Source organism: Protopterus annectens, chromosome 9.part0, assembly GCF_019279795.1.
Source record: "Protopterus annectens isolate FY-2018-M chromosome 9.part0, PAN1.0, whole genome shotgun sequence".
Lineage (NCBI taxonomy): Eukaryota > Metazoa > Chordata > Ceratodontiformes > Protopteridae > Protopterus > Protopterus annectens.
The window spans coordinates 1108857734-1108878773 of record NC_056743.1 but is presented as its reverse complement, the minus strand read 5'-3'; the positions used below and the strand labels follow the sequence as shown (position 1 = coordinate 1108878773).

The 21040-nt window shown below is 36.1% G+C and overlaps 1 protein-coding gene across 5 annotated transcripts in view; it reads left to right on the top strand.

Moving 5' to 3' along the window:
* ZNF385A (zinc finger protein 385A) overlaps nt 1-10815 on the top strand; it is a 1202383-nt gene extending 1191568 nt beyond the window's left edge. For all 5 annotated transcript variants that reach the window (XM_044083966.1, XM_044083965.1, XM_044083967.1 and 2 more), the window contains 2 exons: nt 571-666; nt 6895-10815. In XM_044083966.1, the coding sequence (XP_043939901.1) occupies nt 571-666; nt 6895-7116 (318 nt within the window). In that variant the 3' untranslated portion in view covers nt 7117-10815. The remainder of the gene's footprint in view (nt 1-570; nt 667-6894) is intronic.
* Nucleotides 10816-21040: the final 10225 nt, after the last annotated feature.

The following is a 21040-nucleotide window of genomic DNA, read 5'->3' as shown; positions in this document are numbered from 1 at the left end:
CGTTCTACGTTTAGCCTTTTCGTCGATCTAATAGGGACCCTTTAGTTATACATATGCTAAATTTTCATCTGTGGGTTTGGGGATGTATACATGTGGGTAATTGAAATGGGTGTTCTGCATTTAATGTATGTAGGTGTAGATGCCCTTGTGAAAACTGACGTATTTCCTGCTTCTCTTCTTCATGACCTGCATGTTAAAAGCAGAGTACAGCTGTACCCATTTCTCATCTCAGTCTCTTCCTTTCAGATAACAGCTTCTTTGACTTTTACTGTCTCTAGCCTTAGAGTTTATTGATTGCTTGATTTCAGGATTCTGTAAGTGCAGCACCAGAAGTTTGCAGTTAATGTTTCTTTACAGCCAATTGTAGGCCCTGATCAATAGACAAAAGTAGGGTAGACCAGAGACAGGCACATGCATCAAATTAGCAGGAAAGAGAGAGAGAGAGAGGAGGTGACATAGGTCTGTTAAATATGAAGCATGGTTATAGCTGCAAATGTATTACCAACAAAACCAAGCCTTGTTTTTAATTATTTAAATATCTGACCCAGTTGTTTGTTTCATTTTCTGTAGCACATTTCAAGTAGAAGGCACAGAGATGGTGTCGCAGGGAAGCCCAACCCTCTCCTAAGCCGGCACAAAAAACTGCGGACTGCCTCTGATCTAACTGTAAGTAAATGTTAGTATCTGCTAGGAAGACAAGTCAAGGAACTGTAGTAGGAACAAAAGAACTTTAAAATCTTACATTGTATGAATTTTGGGGAAATTGCATTCCTGTGTTATCAAGGGTGGTGCAAAGGTCATTGGATGCCACAATCTTCTTAATGAAAGAAATTGCACAATGTGCAGGATTTCCACACTGTCACTTTCATTAAAAATGCATACTCAGTTTTGGGGAGAGCTGCATTCCATTCATTTTTATTTTCCTTCCTCTTCTAACTGTTTAATTTTATTGGTATAGGTGTGCTGATAAATTAGGGAGCTGCCCTGTTTGTCGTCTCCTTTGAATTCTGAATTACATGCAGAGGACAGATAGAAATACCATAAAAGTTGATGCAAGAATACTGGTAGAGGTGGGGACTGTACCACTAGTGGTATCAAGAGTGGACAGAAGGGAAGGTAAGATTAGGGAATGTGTACATTGTCCAGGTCAAACCTTTACCAGGATGTGCCTAATCTTGACTAGGCTATTTCCTAAAGGAAATGGCAAGAAACAAGAGGTGATCCTTGTGGAAACTAATAACCTAGTGGAAGGGACAATAAAAGCAGCAGAGGAGAACCAAGGAAGTGATAGCATTGTGCAGATGCATTGATGGTCTGAATTTGTGAAAAGTATATCAACAAAAGTGTAGCGTTATAGTAAAACCAAACCTTCAAATAAAATACTGCTAGATCCAGAGCCCAAGGAACTTCCCAAACAAGATATAAAGTATAAAAAAGCAAGGAAGGTTAAATAGTCAAGGATTCGAACATGAAAAGAAAGGTAATGTAAAGTGTGGTACATGAAATCAGTGCTAATTTATTCTTGAAGAGAAAAGTTTGGTTTTAGAAAACAGTGTTCACTCTAAACTGCATTTCTACAGAGGCAATTGTCTTTCAAAATTAGTGGTGTATCTTGTTAAATGTTCAGGATGCCCTGCATTTTATATAGGGAAAACTGAGTGTGACTTTTGTACAAGATTATACAAACAGCGTTATGATATTTCTAATCACAATGAAAATAATGCTTTATTTAACTACTTGTCTGACTTTTTCAAAGTTTAAATTTGCAATTTTGGATCAAGTCACTTTGAACCTTCGAGGTGGGGATGTTAAAACAACATTAGAAAATAAAGACCTTAGATGGTAACTTAAGCTACATACTATGTATTACCCAGAAATTAATGATTACACATCTTTTCAGCCTGTTTTAAAGTTGAGAGCAGCTAAACTACAGTAAAAATTCACCTAAGGGATGATTTTTAGTTTATTTTGTAATTTTATATAAGTCTTGTATTTGTTTAACTGTTGGTCAAATTTTAATGTCTTTAGTCATTGTTTTAACATTTTATATTATGTCTTTAAATGTTACAAGCATTTGCTCAATTAGTCTCACTCAAAATCGTATAAATTGCTGTGTGTGATATTATGGGACAGTCTGATAAAGTCATGCTTATGTGAGAATGAAAGTGCTTTATAAACATCCTTTTATACTTTTTATCTTGTTTGGGAAGTTCTTTGGACTCTGGCTCCAGCATTATTTTAGAAGGTTTGAATTTGTGAAAGGGCTGAGTGCTGCATGAAAGTGAATCTGTTCAGTGGCCTCCCATATCTGCAGTAAGAAAGCAGGCATGATTTCAGGAAGCTGCATTTCAAGTGAATGTAAGTTGAAATGAATGGAACTGACAGCAGAGTAGGATAGCCAACGTAATAGAAAGAGATAATAGTACGGCAATAGAAAGAAACACAGATAAAGAATATAATAAAAACGATGGTATGTGCAAACAAAACAGGAAGGGGAAGAACAGGATAACATTAGTAATACTCAGGGAAGAGCTGAAGGTAGGAAAGTGGCAGAGAAAAATAACTAAGGAATTCAACAAGCAGGCAAGTAAACAAGCAGGCAAAGAACGAACAAGGCAGCAATTAAATGGAAAAATGGATAAAGAGAAGGGCACCAGAAAAAAAAAAACATAAGGAGATGAAAGAAATCAGGAACCATAGTTATGTCAGGAATGTTAGTGGGGAATAGAACAAGTGTGGTGCTCAGTAATGCCAGAAGCCAAGGAAGGAAGGAAGATTCCTCAGCTTGGAAGTACGTATGGTAGAAAGTGAAGCAGAGGTTTGGATAACAGATACATGAGTTAATGACAGTAGTGGATAGTGCATGTTTATGGTACATGATGAAAATGGTGATCTACAAATGCATGATATGGAAAAGTGGAGGAGTCATTCCTGTGGGCGAATGAAAATAATGAGGGCAAATGATATAACATAGTGAATGTGGTACAGAGGGAGCAGAGATATCAGGAAAAAAAACATAGGAGGTCAGTATTTTAGCATTAAATTCAGCTGCAGCAAAAGTGGAAAAGTATACATGAATGCCCTCATCATGTTGCCTAAAGTTATCATGAGGAACAGAAACAAAATCAACTGATGCATAGAGAGGAAGAAGATGGTAATGACAGGGAAACCCCAATCCATCAGAGGCAGATGGAAATATTTTACTATACAGACTCTGCAGTAGAGAACATATTGAGTGAAGTATTCATTCTAAAAGAGTTGGAACAGAATGACTGAATTATCTAACTTGAAAGAGTTTGATTCAAAGATATCACTTGAAACCAGGAAATGAAGAATATAGCAATAACCCACGCCTGGGTGTGGGTAATGTGTGATTTACCCATGGTTGGCGTGGTTTGGTCCCGAGGGCGAAGCCCGAGGGACCAAACAAAGACAACCGTGGGTAAATCCCGCATTACCCACACCCAGAAGTGGGTTATTGCTATTATACTATGACATTATTTAAGAAAAGAAATAATTACTTTTCTTAAATAATGGCATTGTATAATGCCTCTTTGCTGCCCTTCCACAGCTGGCTGGTATCCGAGGCAGTTCTGATGTACTGCGCATGCCTACGCAGTACATCAGAGCTGTGGCCAAAAGCAGCAGAGAAAGCAAGATCTCCATTGCTTTTTACTGTTTTGCTATGTTAAATGGGTTTAACATAGCAAGACAGCTTTAAAATAAGCAACGGAGATGTCCGTTGCTTATTTTAAAGCTGTCTCACTATGTTAAACCCATTTAACATAGCGAAACAGTAAAAAGCAACGGAGATCCTACTTTCTCCATTGCTTTTTTTTTTTAACCTGTCTTGCTATGTTAAATGGGTTTAACATAGCGAGACACCTTTAAAATAAGCAACAGAGATCTCCGTTGCTTATTTTAAAGCTGTCTCGCTATGTTAAACCCATTTAACATAGCGAGACAGGTTTAAAAAAAAGCAATGGAGAAAGCAAGATCTCCGTTGCTTTTTACACACTGTGTTGCTATGTTAAAGGAGTTTAACATAGCGAGACAGCTTTAAAAAAAGCAACGGAGATCTCTGTTGCTTTTTTAAAACCTGTGTCGCTATGTTAAACTCTTTTAACATAGCGAGACAGTGTTTTAAAAGAAACTTATACTAATGGAAAAGTCAGGCGACGGACCTTTTTCCATTAGTATAAGTCGATTTACAACGTGCACGCTGGCCAATCAGCATGCACGTTTTGGAATATTAATGGGGGGTCATGGTATAATCATCAATATCATTCTGGGGGGGGTGGTAAACTGAGAAATACTTATGTCAGATCTTTACTTCACATTTACCAGGACTCAGTATTAAAGGTAAGCTGCCACATAATTTGGGGTTAAAAAATTGGAAGCTAGTGGGAGAGCAAATAGATGGGGGGTTTGTAACATCTATAAATATTTGTCTCTAAGGATGAATAAAGGGAGGGTTAAAGGCTTACCAAGGTTATAAGGAAACCAGTCAGTTTCACTACGAAGATAAGAACAGATATAAAGATAATGTAAAACAGATCCAGAGACTTTAGGGGAGAAAGGGAACATAAATGGGAGCGTTTTGTGCAGACTAAAATGCATCACAAAAAAATGCATCAAAAAGGCAAAGTGCAGAAAAATGCTGACAAAAGGAAAGGTGCATTCGCAGAAGAGGGATATTGATGCTATCAATGGTCATTTTTGTGTGGTAAAATGGCATTCATTAAAAATGTTTATGATTAAGTAAGTTAGTTTTGCACTTAAGTGTTACCTCAGCTGACAAGGAAAACATAATAGAGCAGTAGGCTTGCTCTGGAAAACATAGAACTTAAACAAAGTGCTCCTGACCTATTTCAAGAGATTAGGATTGAATAAAGTAGTTGTGAAGCTTAATTTATCATCTATTTTCATAGGTATGAAACAAGATAAAGATACTTCATGGCACTGTAGTGCTACACTGGTCTTTAAATTACTCACTCATAGCACACTAAGAAAGTCTCTTAGAAACAGTGTCATGCAGTATGTGTTCCTGAATACTGCATAGAATGTTCCAGATGACATTTTGGTAAAGACCCATAACAAGGTGGTGGAGTGAAGGATGCACCAGACTGGGATGTAAGGTATCAGGGGTTGAAACTGGCAGTTGATAATAGAACAGGAGTGCAGTACCAGCATTCTTTTTGAAGTTGCTAAGTTGTAGTTGATACTGGAGTTTAGTGTTTTATTTTTTTTTAGTTATCAACTTCAGGAAGACCTCTTTTGTTCCACAAGTTCAGGTTGAAGGATGGGCCAGTTGCTAGTCTGCAGAACTGCCCAGGGTACCAGATGGTTTACCTACGGCTCTGTTTTGGAACTTGGTTTAACCATATATTGAATATTTTGATGAAATTAATTAAGAGATGGAAAAAAACATGTTTTTTATTTGAGATTGTTTGAGAGAGTCTGTAAAACATCCTTCAACTGGAAGTGTGAGCTGCCTGTCTTGAAGAGAGTAAAAATTACTTGAAAATTTGAAGTGGCTTAGAAAAAAATATTTCTAACTCACAGTTTTATGGTCTTGGTTAAGTCCTGACTCCCAGTGTAGAGTTTGTATGCTATCCTTTTGCCTGTTTGAACTTTCTATTGGTGCTCTTGAGTGTTGCAACAAGCCTGAAAAAATGTATGCTTTCTGATTGCCTGCTGCAAAATGTTCTCCACTGTTGCATTCACCTTTTCCTGTGTGACCCATGGCATGGTTTTAAAGGGTCCAAAATAGTTCACATACCTGGTTAATAAATAAATACATAAATAAATAGCACTAGTTTAAATCATGTCTAAGCTGTGTCATATCTTGTACCAAAATTTAACTTCTATTTACAATATTTACATTTCATGAATATATTTTTACCCACAAAAAATGTGCATTTCAAGTTGTAAAACATCAGTTCCTATACCGATACATTATTTATTTATTTTAACTGGGTTATTATAGTGGGCAAGTGCTTGTTGCATGTTCTTCTGGGTACCCAGCAATATAAATATGGAACAGTTGCATGGGATGAACAACAGAATAAAATGACTAATATCTGCAAAGCCAGTGTAACATATCATTAATCTAAATAATTTAACAGGCATGTTCAGTAATCAACCTGTATAAAAGTAAACAGTAGTAAAAGACCTTCAGCCTTTGACATCTTGCATCATTAAAGAGGTTTAAGAAATTGCAAGTTGTTTGAGCCACTCAGACATAAACTATGTATTTATGACACACAAATGATTGATGGACGCCACATTGTTTAAAATGAAAGAATGGATATAAAGAATGTAATGCTTACTACTATATTTGTACACATATTGTGATGCAGTTTTATTCTGACAGGGAACATCAGAAATCACATTTGCTCATAGATGACAATAAATGCATTTGTGATGTGAAACATGAATGACATAAAAGGCCTTTGGTGTAAAATACATACTTTTCATTTCCAGGGTAGCAACTACAGAACGTTAGCAGAATGGTTAGCAAAATGACAGATCAGCATTGTTATTTATTTATGTACAAACACATGCATGGATGTATTAATATTTCCTAACGAAACAGTCAAATAAAACTGCAATAAAGAGAAGCATATTTGTCTAGTAATGAACTGTTCTGCTGCCTGGAACAGGTACTCCTGAATGTTTAAAGTCACATAAACTATTATGGTCAGCTTTCAAGATATTTTGCTTAATTCTTTTTAGTGAGGTTGTAAAAGGGTAAAACCTCTTGTGATTGTATCACAAATCTTTAGTTATTATTTCCACTAAAGTATATTAGGAAACCATTTATTTATTATAAACAATTTCTAAAAATGATGCAGGTGATTTACTGATTTTACTTCTTTTCTTCTTTTGCAGACGAGCCTGGCATTCCATAAAGAGTTTCCAAAAACTTTGACCACTGGACTTTTTCCAAATCCTCTTGTAGCTGCAGCAATGGCAGCTGCTTCATCTAACCCCCTGTCATTACGCACATCTGCTCCACTCATACAAGCACCACCGCTCACACACCACCTGCTGCGGCCTGCTCCAGGACCCATCCGGACTTCTCACTGCCCCATTCTCTTTGCTCCTTACTGAGGATAAATACCTTGCAATACACTTGAAATTTGCAGACTGACTGGTATGAATAGAATCTCAGCACTATATATCTTACAGACTGCTACTTAACCTTCAGACATGCTGGAGTGTTTCACACATACATTTGTATATGTGTGGTTCAAACACATCTTCTAGACCAGTTACATGTGAACATCAGTCTACAGTGGGACAATAAAACTGCAAAGCTGTGTATGGGGTGGTTTGAATGTAACCCCTTATGAATTTCCTCTCCCTTAAGAAATGTTATACTACTTAAAGGTATAAGGCACTGTAAGGTCTCCTTAGAAACACCCCACTTCAATCATTCTGAGTCTCTTTGGTGTCTAAGAAGTCCTCAAGTTATTTGTGTAAGTCAGTCTTACACTTTTTTTTTCAGGGAAAACTTTGTCAGGTACAGGGGGTGGCAAGTTACATCTGGGGCATTAAGAAGATGGTCAATAAAGTTGTCTGTTATGAAAAATGTGTATTGGGTCATATAACAAAATGTATATTTGATATATCTAATGAGTGGTCAGTGGAGCCACTATAGCTAGTGGTGAATGAGAATCCAATGTAACAATGGCAGTTTGGCACTTAGGGTACTGCAGTTTGCAAACTGTGGTTACACTTTTATCTACAAGTACTAACCTCATTATTTGTTTCAAATTCACAATTGATATAATGTATAATGTAACAGTAGTATCGATGCGAAAGTTATAGTGTGAGGGAAACAGCAAGATTTCACATCCATTTTGTGACATTTGTATTTTTAAGGTGTACTAGTACAAAGGCCCTATGCTCACCTTATTAAAAAAATAGTATGCAGATGTCATACCAGCATATGCACACTACATGAGACCTAAAAAAGTCTTCCCAAAATAAGGGTCTTTATGCTGAGCTCACTTTGAATCCAAGTGAAGCCTTCATCGGCCTCCATAAGGACTGTGACATGAAGATGTTAGTGAGTATATGAATGTGGAATATGCATGGAAATCTATATACTGGTATCTGCTAAAACTGCAGCAACTTTCTTTACTCTTAGAAGTGAATGTTCTACTAAGTTTAATTTTAACAGGGTACTGATTTGAGTATCAGGGATATCAGCTTCCGTTTAGGAAAAAAAAGTGAAAACAGCCGATTGTGCAACTATATTACAGAATTTGTCACCAAAGTCATGACGTCTAACCCCTACGTCTTTTTTTTCTCATTACTTTTCAATGAATGTTTTGTGTATGTGGGGTGGGTGTGCGTGTGTGTGCAATCTGTTTGTGGTTATTGAAAAAGCTAATGACTCATCTGCACCATTAAGAAGTCATTAAATAATAGATTAAAATTAGAAGCAGTTGCAGATGAAGTTAGGCATGGATACGTCGGGGAAAGTATGACATTGCTACTCCTCAAGCATTGCTATATACCTTAGACTAAACATGAATTAATTAGTTCCCATCAATGCCTTCACCTCTTATAGTAATGAGTAAAATACAATGCCTTGAAGGAAATGGCCACATTGTGGGGAGGCACAAAGTAAGAGTTGCTGTTGTACGATTTTTAGGAGTGCACAGAACCTGCCACTGCATTTAGAGTAAGCAAATGAGGGCATTCCATTCATTTGAGTGATACATTTTGTAAGACATTAAGTTTTATATACCATCCACTAACCTTATTAAGAATACAAATGATAGTACTGAAATCTTAACTGTCCATTTTTCGCAATTTAAACATGTAACGCATGGTACATTTTCAGGAGTATTTTCTGTATCTCCTTGATACTGTATGAAGCAAATAGGCCACTGGTTCAAACGTTTATTTCAACTATTCCCTGTAGTTCCGATGAGCTGAACGTATCAAACTGAAAGTCTGAGGAACATAAATGAAAAAGAGTTTTAAGTGTCATTCATAAGTCAGTAGTTTCTGCACCTCATGTCATTAGTAAGGTTATAAGTTGATAGCTTCCATCATTTCTGCACTGTGTAATACATTGGACAAAAATGAGACTCTATGCCTTCACATTTCTAGGTTGCTTTAGGAATTGTCCCATAACACTTACCATAGATTTGCTTCTGGTATCAGAAGTAGAGCATTATGGTTGCTTGCAGTGCAAACTCATCAAGTCAGATTCATTCCAAGGAACAAAGATCTTTATACCACACATTCTCAAAATACCTAGCAGACAGAAATTCAGCTTTGTGGTGAATGTTTGAAAAATCAGGGGTGTATTATGTTTAAGATTTGTCTGGAAGTCAGATAATTCTCTAAAACAGAATTCAAGTTCCAGCTATTCTTGGGCAGCAAATCAAGAGGTCTGGATATATGAACTAGGCCATTCAGATATTACTGTACATGAAAAGACAAAAAAATGGTTGCAAGGTTGGCACAGATACAATGGGACAGAGGTCAGAATTTGGTATGTGGTGAATCCTGCCAATAGATTTAGGTAAGGCAAATGAGATTTGAGGCCATACCATTGCCAGTCAAATGCCAACAAGGATAAAATGGATACAGTTTTAAGTCTAAGATATTTTGGAAACAGCATTTTTGGTATAGTTTGTAGTACTTCGATTGACGTATGGTCTTTCTAGTTCAGTGCATGAGTGTCCATGTCATGAGTTACTGAATGCATCGTACCTCACATGCAGTGAATCATTCTTTTTCCAGACAGTACCACACTGACGCTAATAGCTGGGAATCCTTTGGCTACAGTATCTCGTCTGGTATGTGGTGATAACATCTGACGATGCAAACATATCTTCATCTAGTGCAGGCAAAAGTGAATTTAAGCCATAGCATTTGGGAGGTATCTCAGGTTTTGGCTAAATCATCATAGATGAACAAACCCCGGGATAGTTCCTTTTCATTTTACAAGTGCTGCCACAATACTCATCTGCCTTTGAAATAAAGATGCTCTTTTTTTTTTCAACAAGCAAGCCATTCTGAGTGCTTCAGCTCAAGGACAGAGATCTTCTGGTGGGGTTGTGCATCAAATATAGACACTTTCGCTGTTAACTTCTCAACTTCTCTCCACATGTGATGTGGGAAATGATTTTACTTTTCAAATATTTACATGTAATGTTGCTACCATAGCTAACTGTAAGTTGCAATAATTAAAACAGTCTATCCTCAATGTAAAATGGAATATATTTATAAACAGATCTAGATCTTCTTTAAAAGAAAACAAAGGATGCATACTTAAGCTAATGGAACCAATTGTGTGCGATTCACAATTTGTCGCACAGCACTTTGGATTAGTCTCATGAAGATGACTTCCACATGTTTGGTGTGACTTCCACTGTTATTTTTGTTTTTCATCCACTTCCTACAATTGAGTAAGACAATATACTTCTTAAGCAGGTCATCCACTTGTGAGGATGGAGATGCAAAATCAGGCACCCAAGGACTTAAGAATACATTTCATTAGTTTAATTTTACTTTGCAATTTTTTTTACTATTGGTATTGATGCGTTTTACTGCCTCATTTGAGGCCATGTCTTTAGCTTTTACTGAAATCAAATTGTCTGATTATATTACACTGATGAGAAATATTAACTGTCAGAGTTTTTATTTGCAAACACATTAATGGCCACCTATATCTGTTTATGAACAGATCATTTAGAAATACTTCAGTGTATAATGGCTGACAAGTCAGCAGTTCTGTTGCTTGGAATAAATTGTTCATTAATTAAAGTATATGTAGTTGCTTCACTCGTTAAATCATTAAATTGTTTGTTCATTAATAATTTAAATCATTTTCATTGAAAGTTCTTACAGCAAAATGCTATATTGGTTTCTGAAGTCAAAACAATGAAGCTAACATGTCATTTCCCATGGCATGCTTAAAATAATAATAATGTGACTATGTCCTAGTGGAGATTAATTCTAAATCCCAGTACTTTTGCAACCAGTTGAAGCCTAGAAACTGTGTGCATGATTGTTCTAGAGGAAATAAAAACGATGGGGTTATTAAGTATGAAATGCTGTAGGTATGTTTCACCTTAAAGATCACAAATTCTGACAGCAAACAAACTTCTGTTTTGTTTGGAGGGAACTGAATTTTGAGCAAGTGGAATGAAATTTTTTATGTTCTTTACAATGCTGCTAGACTGCAAAAAATAGCTATAAGATAGAGCTCAATGACTGTCAAAGAAGAGTGGTACAATTCCAGCGTTCAGCACAACTAGAGGTATTGGCTTGAAAACAGTTTCTCTTGTTATATGGTGACAGAACAGCATTATGGTCAAGTTAGAATCAAGAGATTTGAACCCAACCTCCTTATCTGCAGCTGGCATATCTCAGTATCTCAGAGGAGTATGTTTATAATTAAATCAAGGCACTTAAATGTGTGTTTTATTATGATCAGCTTCACATGTCAGAACACGCACGCACACACAAACACACACACACGCAAACACACACTGAGGCACACATAAGCAAATACACATACAAACACACACACACTCATGAAGAAGCACTTAGCAGTGCCATGTATCACATCTGAACTATACTGTTATCTAACCATAACACAGTAACTGATTCATTACTGATAAAATAGGAAGAAGTGCTCTGGGTTTCTAGTGACTGTTAGTCACTTCAGACTGTAATATTATTCAGCTAAATTTCCATTCAGAAAATAATGAATGCACAGCAAACACTACAGTGCTATTCTGCCCTACTAAGTAGGTGCCAGGGTATACATTAGTCACCTGGCATCTGTGACAAACCAATATACTCTAATGTTATAGAGTTCAGTTTCAAGGTGGCCTCATTAGCAAAGTTCTGGGTGCTGTGATGAATCAGAACCCAGATGCAAGATAATAAAGTGGTATACCATTTGCTGTAACCATCAGCATATGTAATGTGGGGTAGAACAACTAAGCAAATACAAAAATTATACACACAAACTTTATATGACTGCGTCGATAATGCCAGCTACTTTGCTAAGCTGAATTGAACTATACAGGACAACCTTTATTGTTCTTCTTTTGGCTTTTCCCAATTAGAGGTCACCATAGCGGAACCCCGGTCCGCTAATGATTGGCAGTAGATTTTTATGGTGCCGAGGTGCCAGCTTGACTCCCAACCTTCAACGAAGGCACGCCCATTCACACATGTCTTTTGAAGGCCACTCAACCGCGGGGAGGACATGCAGACTCTACACAGAAGGCGCTCCAGCCGAGAATCGAACGTGAGAACCTTTTTCTGTGAGGCGATAACGCTACCGCTGCACCACCGCGGCTTACAGGACAACCTTTATTAAAATACCAAATTATTTTTGATGGGTAGAATACCTTTTGCTTTTCATTTGTATTGGACAAAAGAAATTATAAAATGGGTTAATGCGAACAGTGTTCTACCTTGCATTACAGCATTGTTCAGGACATTTAAAATAATTAAATAATAAATAGAATGTTGTTTATCTGGATTGGTTAGAGCAATGGTTTCTTCAAGGGATTTTGTCACCACTCTAAACTCTAAAATCTAAAAAAAAATACAATTACTATGAGGATTATTTGATGGGAATCCCACAATGATTTTCGTTATTAACCGTTAACTCTTAGTCATATAATGTAAAAGGTAACCATCTGAGTAAGCATAATGAACTAGCAAGGTTATATTATGTCTGGGTACCGATTAAGATTAGATGTAGATGTTGGGATCTCAAAGTGATTGAATCAGAACCGCCACTGCAACAGAACGTAGTGAGATATTACATTTTCACAACACTGTTTTCTATGCATTTTGCACCTGTTCTGTCTAGTAATGCACTCTGCAGTGCATTTTATGAGAGCAGTGGTATAGCTCAAGCACAGATGTCACATTCAGTAAGCCTTATCATTAGAACTGGTCAATTGTCAGTTGCCAAGAACAACTCAGTATAACATGCAGCATTTTGTGTGTTTATTGTAAGCATGGTCCATAGAATAATGTATGACTTCCACAATTTTTGTCACTGTTTCTCATATACAGGACTGGGAAGACATAGCTCCTACCTTGATTATTTTCACCCACTGTATAATATTTTCCCTATACATTGCTAGTCATTCTTTGCACTTTTTACTTGTGTGCCTATATATGCTTCATAATTATTCTGGTGTTGTGTTATATTAAGACTCTATGTCTGTTTAAATGTTTTGATATTTTGTCATAGCTGCTGTTTGTCAGCTACTCACCAGGATCATATCTGTAAATGAAATTTTGGCTAATAAACATCATCCCCTGATTATTGATGTCTAAATAAATAAAAATACATCCTTGTTTTTTCTTTCATTGTGATTTTTTGTTAGACACACTAGAGCAGATTTGTTGACAAGAGTCACTTCCTATTTACTTTCTTTAGTTTTCAGTAAAATGTCTAATTGAGTATGAATCTCTCTGTGCTGCAAGTCAAAGTCTTCCACTGATTCACTGAAAATGAACAAGTACCACGATAGTCTGGTGACACAACCCCCTGGAGCACAGAGATCATGTGATACTTTCTACTGGCTGCATATAGGTATTCCACTACATTCAGGTTGAGCTTTTGTACTATTTGATCCCTTTATCTTGTGCTAATTACTTGCTACGGATGGATTCAGTCTTTACTACACCCGCACATGCATGTAAAGAGTACAGAATATTTTATTTTTTTCCCAATGGCTAAGGCAGATGTTTTAAAGATAGAAGTATGAGGAACAATCATAGTCCACATGTCCGATGCTTGGAATACAGAGGATGTATCTGTGTGAGCCCACCTAAAACCTAATAAATAGAGTTGATGACATGCAGTAAATGTTTCTCAAGTGAAACACCTAGAAGATCATTAATTTGAGATAGAAATAAAGCAATTAATTAGGTGATATTACTCAGAAAGATATAATGGGAAAATACATGACATTAAATAGAGATGTGCTGTAAGTGTTGATCACTTAGAGAGGAAAATTAATTTGGGAGGCATGGCCAAGATGTCTGGGTGATGGCAACACTTGAAAGAAGCTCTGGAACTTTAATTTATATTCTTTTATATTTTGACAGTTTCCTTTCAGTTCAGAACTATTTCCATTGAAGAAATATCAAGTAGATATTATTAATTAGAAAAGAATAATGATTGTACATTATTACATTTCTCAAAAGCTGACATTTTTCTGTCAGAATTCAATTTTGAAACTCCAGAAGTGAGGAGACTATAATACAGGATGAGCTTCTCTAAAATTAACACACATGTCTCTTCTATAAAAAAAAAAGAAATTCAGTCTTTTTTTGACTAGTGTACATGATAGATCAGTTAAGGAGGACATATTGGTCTAAAAAGTTAGACACATTTAAAAACAAACAACACAATTGTATATAATAGGGAACATAAATCAACAGAATGCATACATCTTCAGTATGGAAGGATCATTAAATAATTTTGAAGATGCAGTTCTGAAAGTGAGACTCATATAGAATTATTATTGAAAAGACATCTGGCTTCTGGAAAAACTGATATGGGAAATAAAATCTTAGAACCATGGGATATCATAAAATTACAATTTAATTAATTTCTTAATATCTTGGCTACACACAAATTAAATTTACTTCAAACATTGTCCTTGCATTGAGAAGCACACAAGTCCTTGTGATCTCCTTTTATGAAGAATAATGCTCCTCTGTATTCCATAACTGTGAAATTCATGTCTAATTTGGAGAAAGATTTTATGTTAAAAACGTGCAGTCCAACATTCCTCCCAAAACTGAAGAAAACACTGTTATATTTGACAATATTTGACATTTGAGATTAATGATGTAATTCCCTTTCTAGACACAGTTGGATATTTCTGCATTGTATTTAACATCAGTAACCACTTAACTCCTGATGAAGGGTTCTTGCACAGCTCAAAAGGTCATGTAATTGCAAAACCAATGTTGATTCAAGAAAAAGTATTGCATCACATCTGTGTTCCAGTGTTTTTTTCTTTTCTAATTAACAAGGGATCCCATCATTAAAAGAGGCATGCAGATTTAGCTGGTATAAACAAGAAATGAGCTATTTAGGAATAAAAATACAACTGAATATGAATTTACTCATTAAAAATAGCATTCTAATTCTCATTGACGAAGCAATTGCTTTTTAATACAACAATGTTTAAAATTCTGTATTTATTAAAATTGATGGCTTTATTATCAAAGAAAACAGTACTCGGAAAATATTGATTTCCTTTCTTTTGTATGTAACAATGCCAAGAACATTACACAATAACTACATTATATCTGGGAGAAATGGAGAAAATGGCTTTCCAGATTTGGGGTCTTATTCAATGGTTTCAGTATTTGATAACATATTGCGGTTAAATATTTCTTATAATATTCAACGGAAAAACATAAATAATCAGATTATTAAAACATTCTAAAAGAAAAATGATTATCACAAAATTGAAATCATAAACAGTAGCTTTGTTCGGCTTTTGAAAAATTATTTATAGGGAAATATTACAAAAGAATTAGAGTCTTCTTAAATAAATATATTATTGAATGCATTCAAAAATCATATTTATAAATTTCCCTTACTTAAAAAATGGAAATGTCTAATATTCTATATAATATCTATAATGTATAGAAAAACAAAATGTTATAGATTTAGGAAACCTATAAAATAATAATGCTATTATGTTGCGATTGTTTAGACAAAGATGCCATGATAACTGAAAACATAGTAATTACAATAATTTGGATGTTTCAGATGTTTTGCATTAAGGAAAGACTAGTTAGTTATATGAGATTTTTAAGTTACATTGAAAGTTGTACCTAGCATGTACCACTATATAAGCAGTCTGATTTCTTTGTGCACAGGATAGCACACTATTTGGTTATTCATTAACATCATGTAGAGCTTCAAAACAAAGGAAAATAGCAGAATATGCTAATGAAAGCATAAATTGCTAAATTACATGCCAATTAACTGACTGAATGTGATAGAGCTATTTGTGAAGCTATAAAGCAGTTGTATACACTTAGTGTAGTCATTTGCCCTGGAATCCAAAGTTCATTTGATTACAGCCATGATTACACTTGCTGCTGCCATTACTAAGTTGTACATGTAGCAGGTTTTAAATAAAGTTGCTGCTGTTGCCAGATATCTGCCAAGAAGAAGAATGTTTTTATACCCTTTTTGACTTAATATGGACTACATGACACAGATAACTGTACATCAAAACTGAATAGACAGGGAGACAGTATAGTAAATATGCAACCTCTTCCACCATCATCTGAAGCCCAATATAAGTGTGGAGCCTATTAAAAAGTAACTATTTAGTTCCATGTGCAAGTAGATCTATGTCCCTAAGATGAGACATTTGCCCTGTGTAGAGTAATGTCAATAATATTGTATGACTGTGATGTTTGCAATATCCACCTATGGATTTTGAAAAATGTGCATCAAACATTGTACTTTCTGACAAATATATGGTCAGTCATCCATCACTGTCACATGGTGGTGGTGGGAAGAATACATGAGGGCAAGCCTAACACTAAAGAAGTGACTATGAATTATTGAATTGTATTCCTACTTGAAAGGTCTGCAGTATAACCACTGGTGTTGTTCTCTATGTCAGAATCAACAACAGTGTACAGAATAATTAAAACAAAATAAAGCTTCATATTAGTACACACAAGTAAATACTGCCCACCTATAAAAATTAAAGGAAATAAAAAGCAAGTGTACAGATCATGTAAGGAGGGCAACAGCTATTTAACTGAGCAATGTATACCTTTCTAGTACAAATGGGTACAAGTGTTCTTGGATGTGTACTTGTTTGAAGGGCTGTCAGTTATAAATAACAGGGTTAACACATTTGTGGGCTACAAATTTCAAACCCGTGACTTTGTCCGAAAGTGACACAACACACTTCTGCAATAACTTGCCAGATGTTCCATAATCTCATGGTATAGTTTTCACAAACTTCTGTAATGTAACAAATAACTGATATATGTGCCTAAGTCACTATCAAGGGACATGCAATGCACACACTATTCTATGGGTCTATTGTGAAATGCAGCCCATCAGTAAAACTGAAATATAATATTTTGTATAAAACAGCAAATTACTTCTGCATCACATTATTTGTGACAGTAGAAACAAGTCTTGCAAGCAACTAGCAGCATGCAGTTCTCTGGATAAACTGTCTCCTTAACCATGATAAACATTGCCTTGCTTAAACGATTACCTTGATATAGCGCAGATTCAGCCCTGAGACCATTGTGAACATGGAAATGAATGTGAGCTCATTAGAATTCATGAATTTCAAAAAGGACGTAGATGATTACATGAACATGCCCTGTGTCTGCCATGATGAGCACTAAAACTTGTTACCTGCTAAGTGCTTGCAACTGTGAGTGACTACTGTGACTGCAGTATTACTCAGTGTGTGTCAGGGATAAGGTATAGACAAGAAATTTCGTGACTACAAAATAAAGAGACGCTATGAGGTGCAGTGCTCTAATGTTTTATTTTATATTGTCTGAGAAAGATTATCTACCCTGCTGATAGTAGCACATCCGTACATACATTAAATTGCAAATTACACAGGATGAAGGTTAGGAATTTTTTCTTTCACCTCTAGTGTCAATTGACACTATGTAATATATTGGATATAAGTAACACCTTTTTTATCTTCATAGTATAATTTCTAGGACACACAGTGATAAGAATTTGATCTGTATCTTGTGAATATCCTGGTGTAGTGGGTTCTAATCTAGACATTGCTGTGGGTGTATGAACATAATGCTGTTAAAATGAGCAAATGTTGATTTGTACAAATAATTTCATACATTTGGAGAGTCACCACACCAGGAATGGGTGACAATAGAATACTGTTGTATAGTCAATAGGACCAAATCAAGTGTATCAGTAAGACAGTCATATGAGGCAGCATGAACTAATAGGAAGAGCTGCTTGCTACTTCATGCAGCAGCATGTTGAGACATTAATACAGTGATGCTTCAATCATTCAGAAAAGTTGGTGTTGAAATAGCTGATGAAAGCTATTGATGGCTGGGGATGGGGTATGCCTAATGCTGGATGAAGCTGTGTTTTTTTTTTTTTTTTGTTGTTGCTTTTATTTCAGATTCTTTCTGGGTTCCAAAGATGCAAAATACAACAGAATATCAGAAATACAACTTTTTTTTTTAAATTTAGAAATACTATTTGACATTCTGAATTGCAGTTAAGCATACTTTCAGTTCTATTTTTAACTAGATGAACTACAACCCAGCATCCGGTACCATGAGCTGCCCCTGCAGCTAAGAACACTGCAACTTTTCATCATGTGTCTGTTGTTGTAACTAAGTTCTTTTATATTGCACAGCTTATAAACAAAGGGATTGTGTCTAAATCTAGGGATGTCATCGTCCCCATTTACTCAGCCCTCATTCGGCTAATCATTGAATATAATCCCATTTTGGGATGTATCTGTACAGATACCTGCAACAACTTGAATGCCTACAGAGATACCTTACTAAAAGGATATAATGCCTATACAACATGTCCTACATTGACTGACTCACAGCCATGTCACTCTACTTGGTATCTTACAGGCTGTTAAGAGGTGACCTGTATTTGATATAAAATGTATACTCTAGCCTATTACTGATGGAATCACTGTACATCAGCAAGTAAAATGGTATCAGAAATACTCAGTTTACTTATCTAAACCTCTACTACAATACCAAAGGAATGGTTTAAAGGGGCGGGTATATGTTGCAGAGTATGCCACTGCGGGGGAACAGATTCCCCATTCACATAAGAAAGTTCATCCCTGTCTGTCTTCAGTTGCAATTTAGATATAATAATGGAGAACAGACATTTTATCTCCAGACTGTTTTCTGTACTAGTAATTTACAGAGGCAGCTTCTAAATGCTTTATCCCATACAAAGAGACCTCGTCAAAATTATCTATTGTATGATCCCATTTATTCTCATTGGGGTAATAAATAATTATGAACCATGGGATGGGTAAGGCCTATATTTGTAGAGTATAAGTGGGATGTGTTATTTCAAGCACAAAAAGGGAAATTGGCTAGGCTTAAAATGGCCTGCAGGTGTCTGAGATTGCACAATTCCACAATTCCCAGAGTTTGGAAATATAAATATATATATATATATATATATATATATATATATATATATATATAGATATAGATATATATATACACACACACACACACACACACATATATATATATATATATATATATATATATATATATCTATATACACACACACACACACACACACACACACATATATATATATATATATATATATATATATATATATGTATATACACAGATACACACACACACACACGCATATATAACTATATATATATATGTGTGTACATATATATATATATATATATATGTGTGTGTGTATGTGTGTGTGTGTGTGTGTGTGTGTGTGTGTATATATATATATATATATATGGTTCTACCTGACATACAACACCGACAACACCACATATTAGTCCATAAACACGAAACCACACACACACCACAATAACACCCCATTCCACAAACCACACACACAACACAAAAACACCAAAATCCACAACAGCACCACACTAAACCTACCTAACCCTAAGGTCCGCATCTACCGGCTCCTACCCCCTGCCTCCTCCCTAACCCTACTAACACTTACCCCTACCTACTCCTAACCCCCTACCCTAACTCAACCCAACCTCCAACTCCCTTCCTGTAAACCACACCTAACCCCTACTTAACCCACCCCTAACTCCCTCTAACCCTCCTAACCACCCTAACCCCCCTACTAACCCACCCACACCTAACTTTCTCAACTCCACCCCTTACGTCCCCTCTACCACCCTACTTTCCACCTCCACACATACGCATACTCATTGTCACTAATGGGTCATCCGTGTCGCATCTCTTCTGTCATCCCGGCGTCGTCGGCTCAATCTCTTTATCGGTCTTCTTCTGCCACTCTTCTTCCGTTGTATCTTCTACTCGACGATCTCGAGCTCATGTCGAAGGTTCTCTCGTCGGACCTCTCTTAAGTCGAGTATGTCTCATATATATATATATATATATATATATAGAGAGAGAGAGAGAGAGAGAGAGTCTACTTTTTTTTCGTTGAATCTCATTTTGCTGAATTTCATTTCACCCTGACCACATCACTGAAAATACAAATTGCTGAAAACTCACTTCACTGAATCTCATTTCACTGAACCGAACTTATTATATGTGGCACTGTGTAGAGTACTGTAAGGCACGTAAAAGGTATATACCCTTTTTCCCCACTGTAGTGCAATCCTGGAGTTAGTATATATAGTTGGGAGCAGTGTGGGGGGGTGTACCTTCCCATCCTGTTTGTTTTATATTGTATTTTACCAAAAACTTCAAAACAATACATATTAAACAATAGACATGCATAGCTGCAAGACTAATGACTAACTCTCTCCAGAAGACAACATATACTCAAACTAATGGGGCTATGCCTCCCCCAACCCCCCCGACTATATATCCTAACTCCTGGATTGCACTACAGTGGGGAAAGGGGCATATACCTTTTACTTGCCTTACAGTACTCTACACAGTGCTATATATACTAACTGCAGTTCAGTGAAACTGAAATGATATTCAGTGAAATGATTTTTCAGTAATTTGTGTTTTCAGTTAAGTGGTCGGGGTGAAATGAAATTCAGTGAAATGAGATTCAACAAAACAAAGTAGACCTATATATATATATATAGGTTCATAGGTTCATAGGTTGGTACTAGGCTATCAGCCCTAGGGCCTATACAAGCCTAGCCATAACAATTCCCTGGCTATTTCTTCCCACATTATTTACTTTCCTGGACCCCTGTCTAGCAGGGCGACTGACGTGATCGCTGGGGTGAATTTCCTTTCTCCCATCAAATCGTCAAGGTTCCTCTTGAAGAGGTCCAAAGAGGCACTC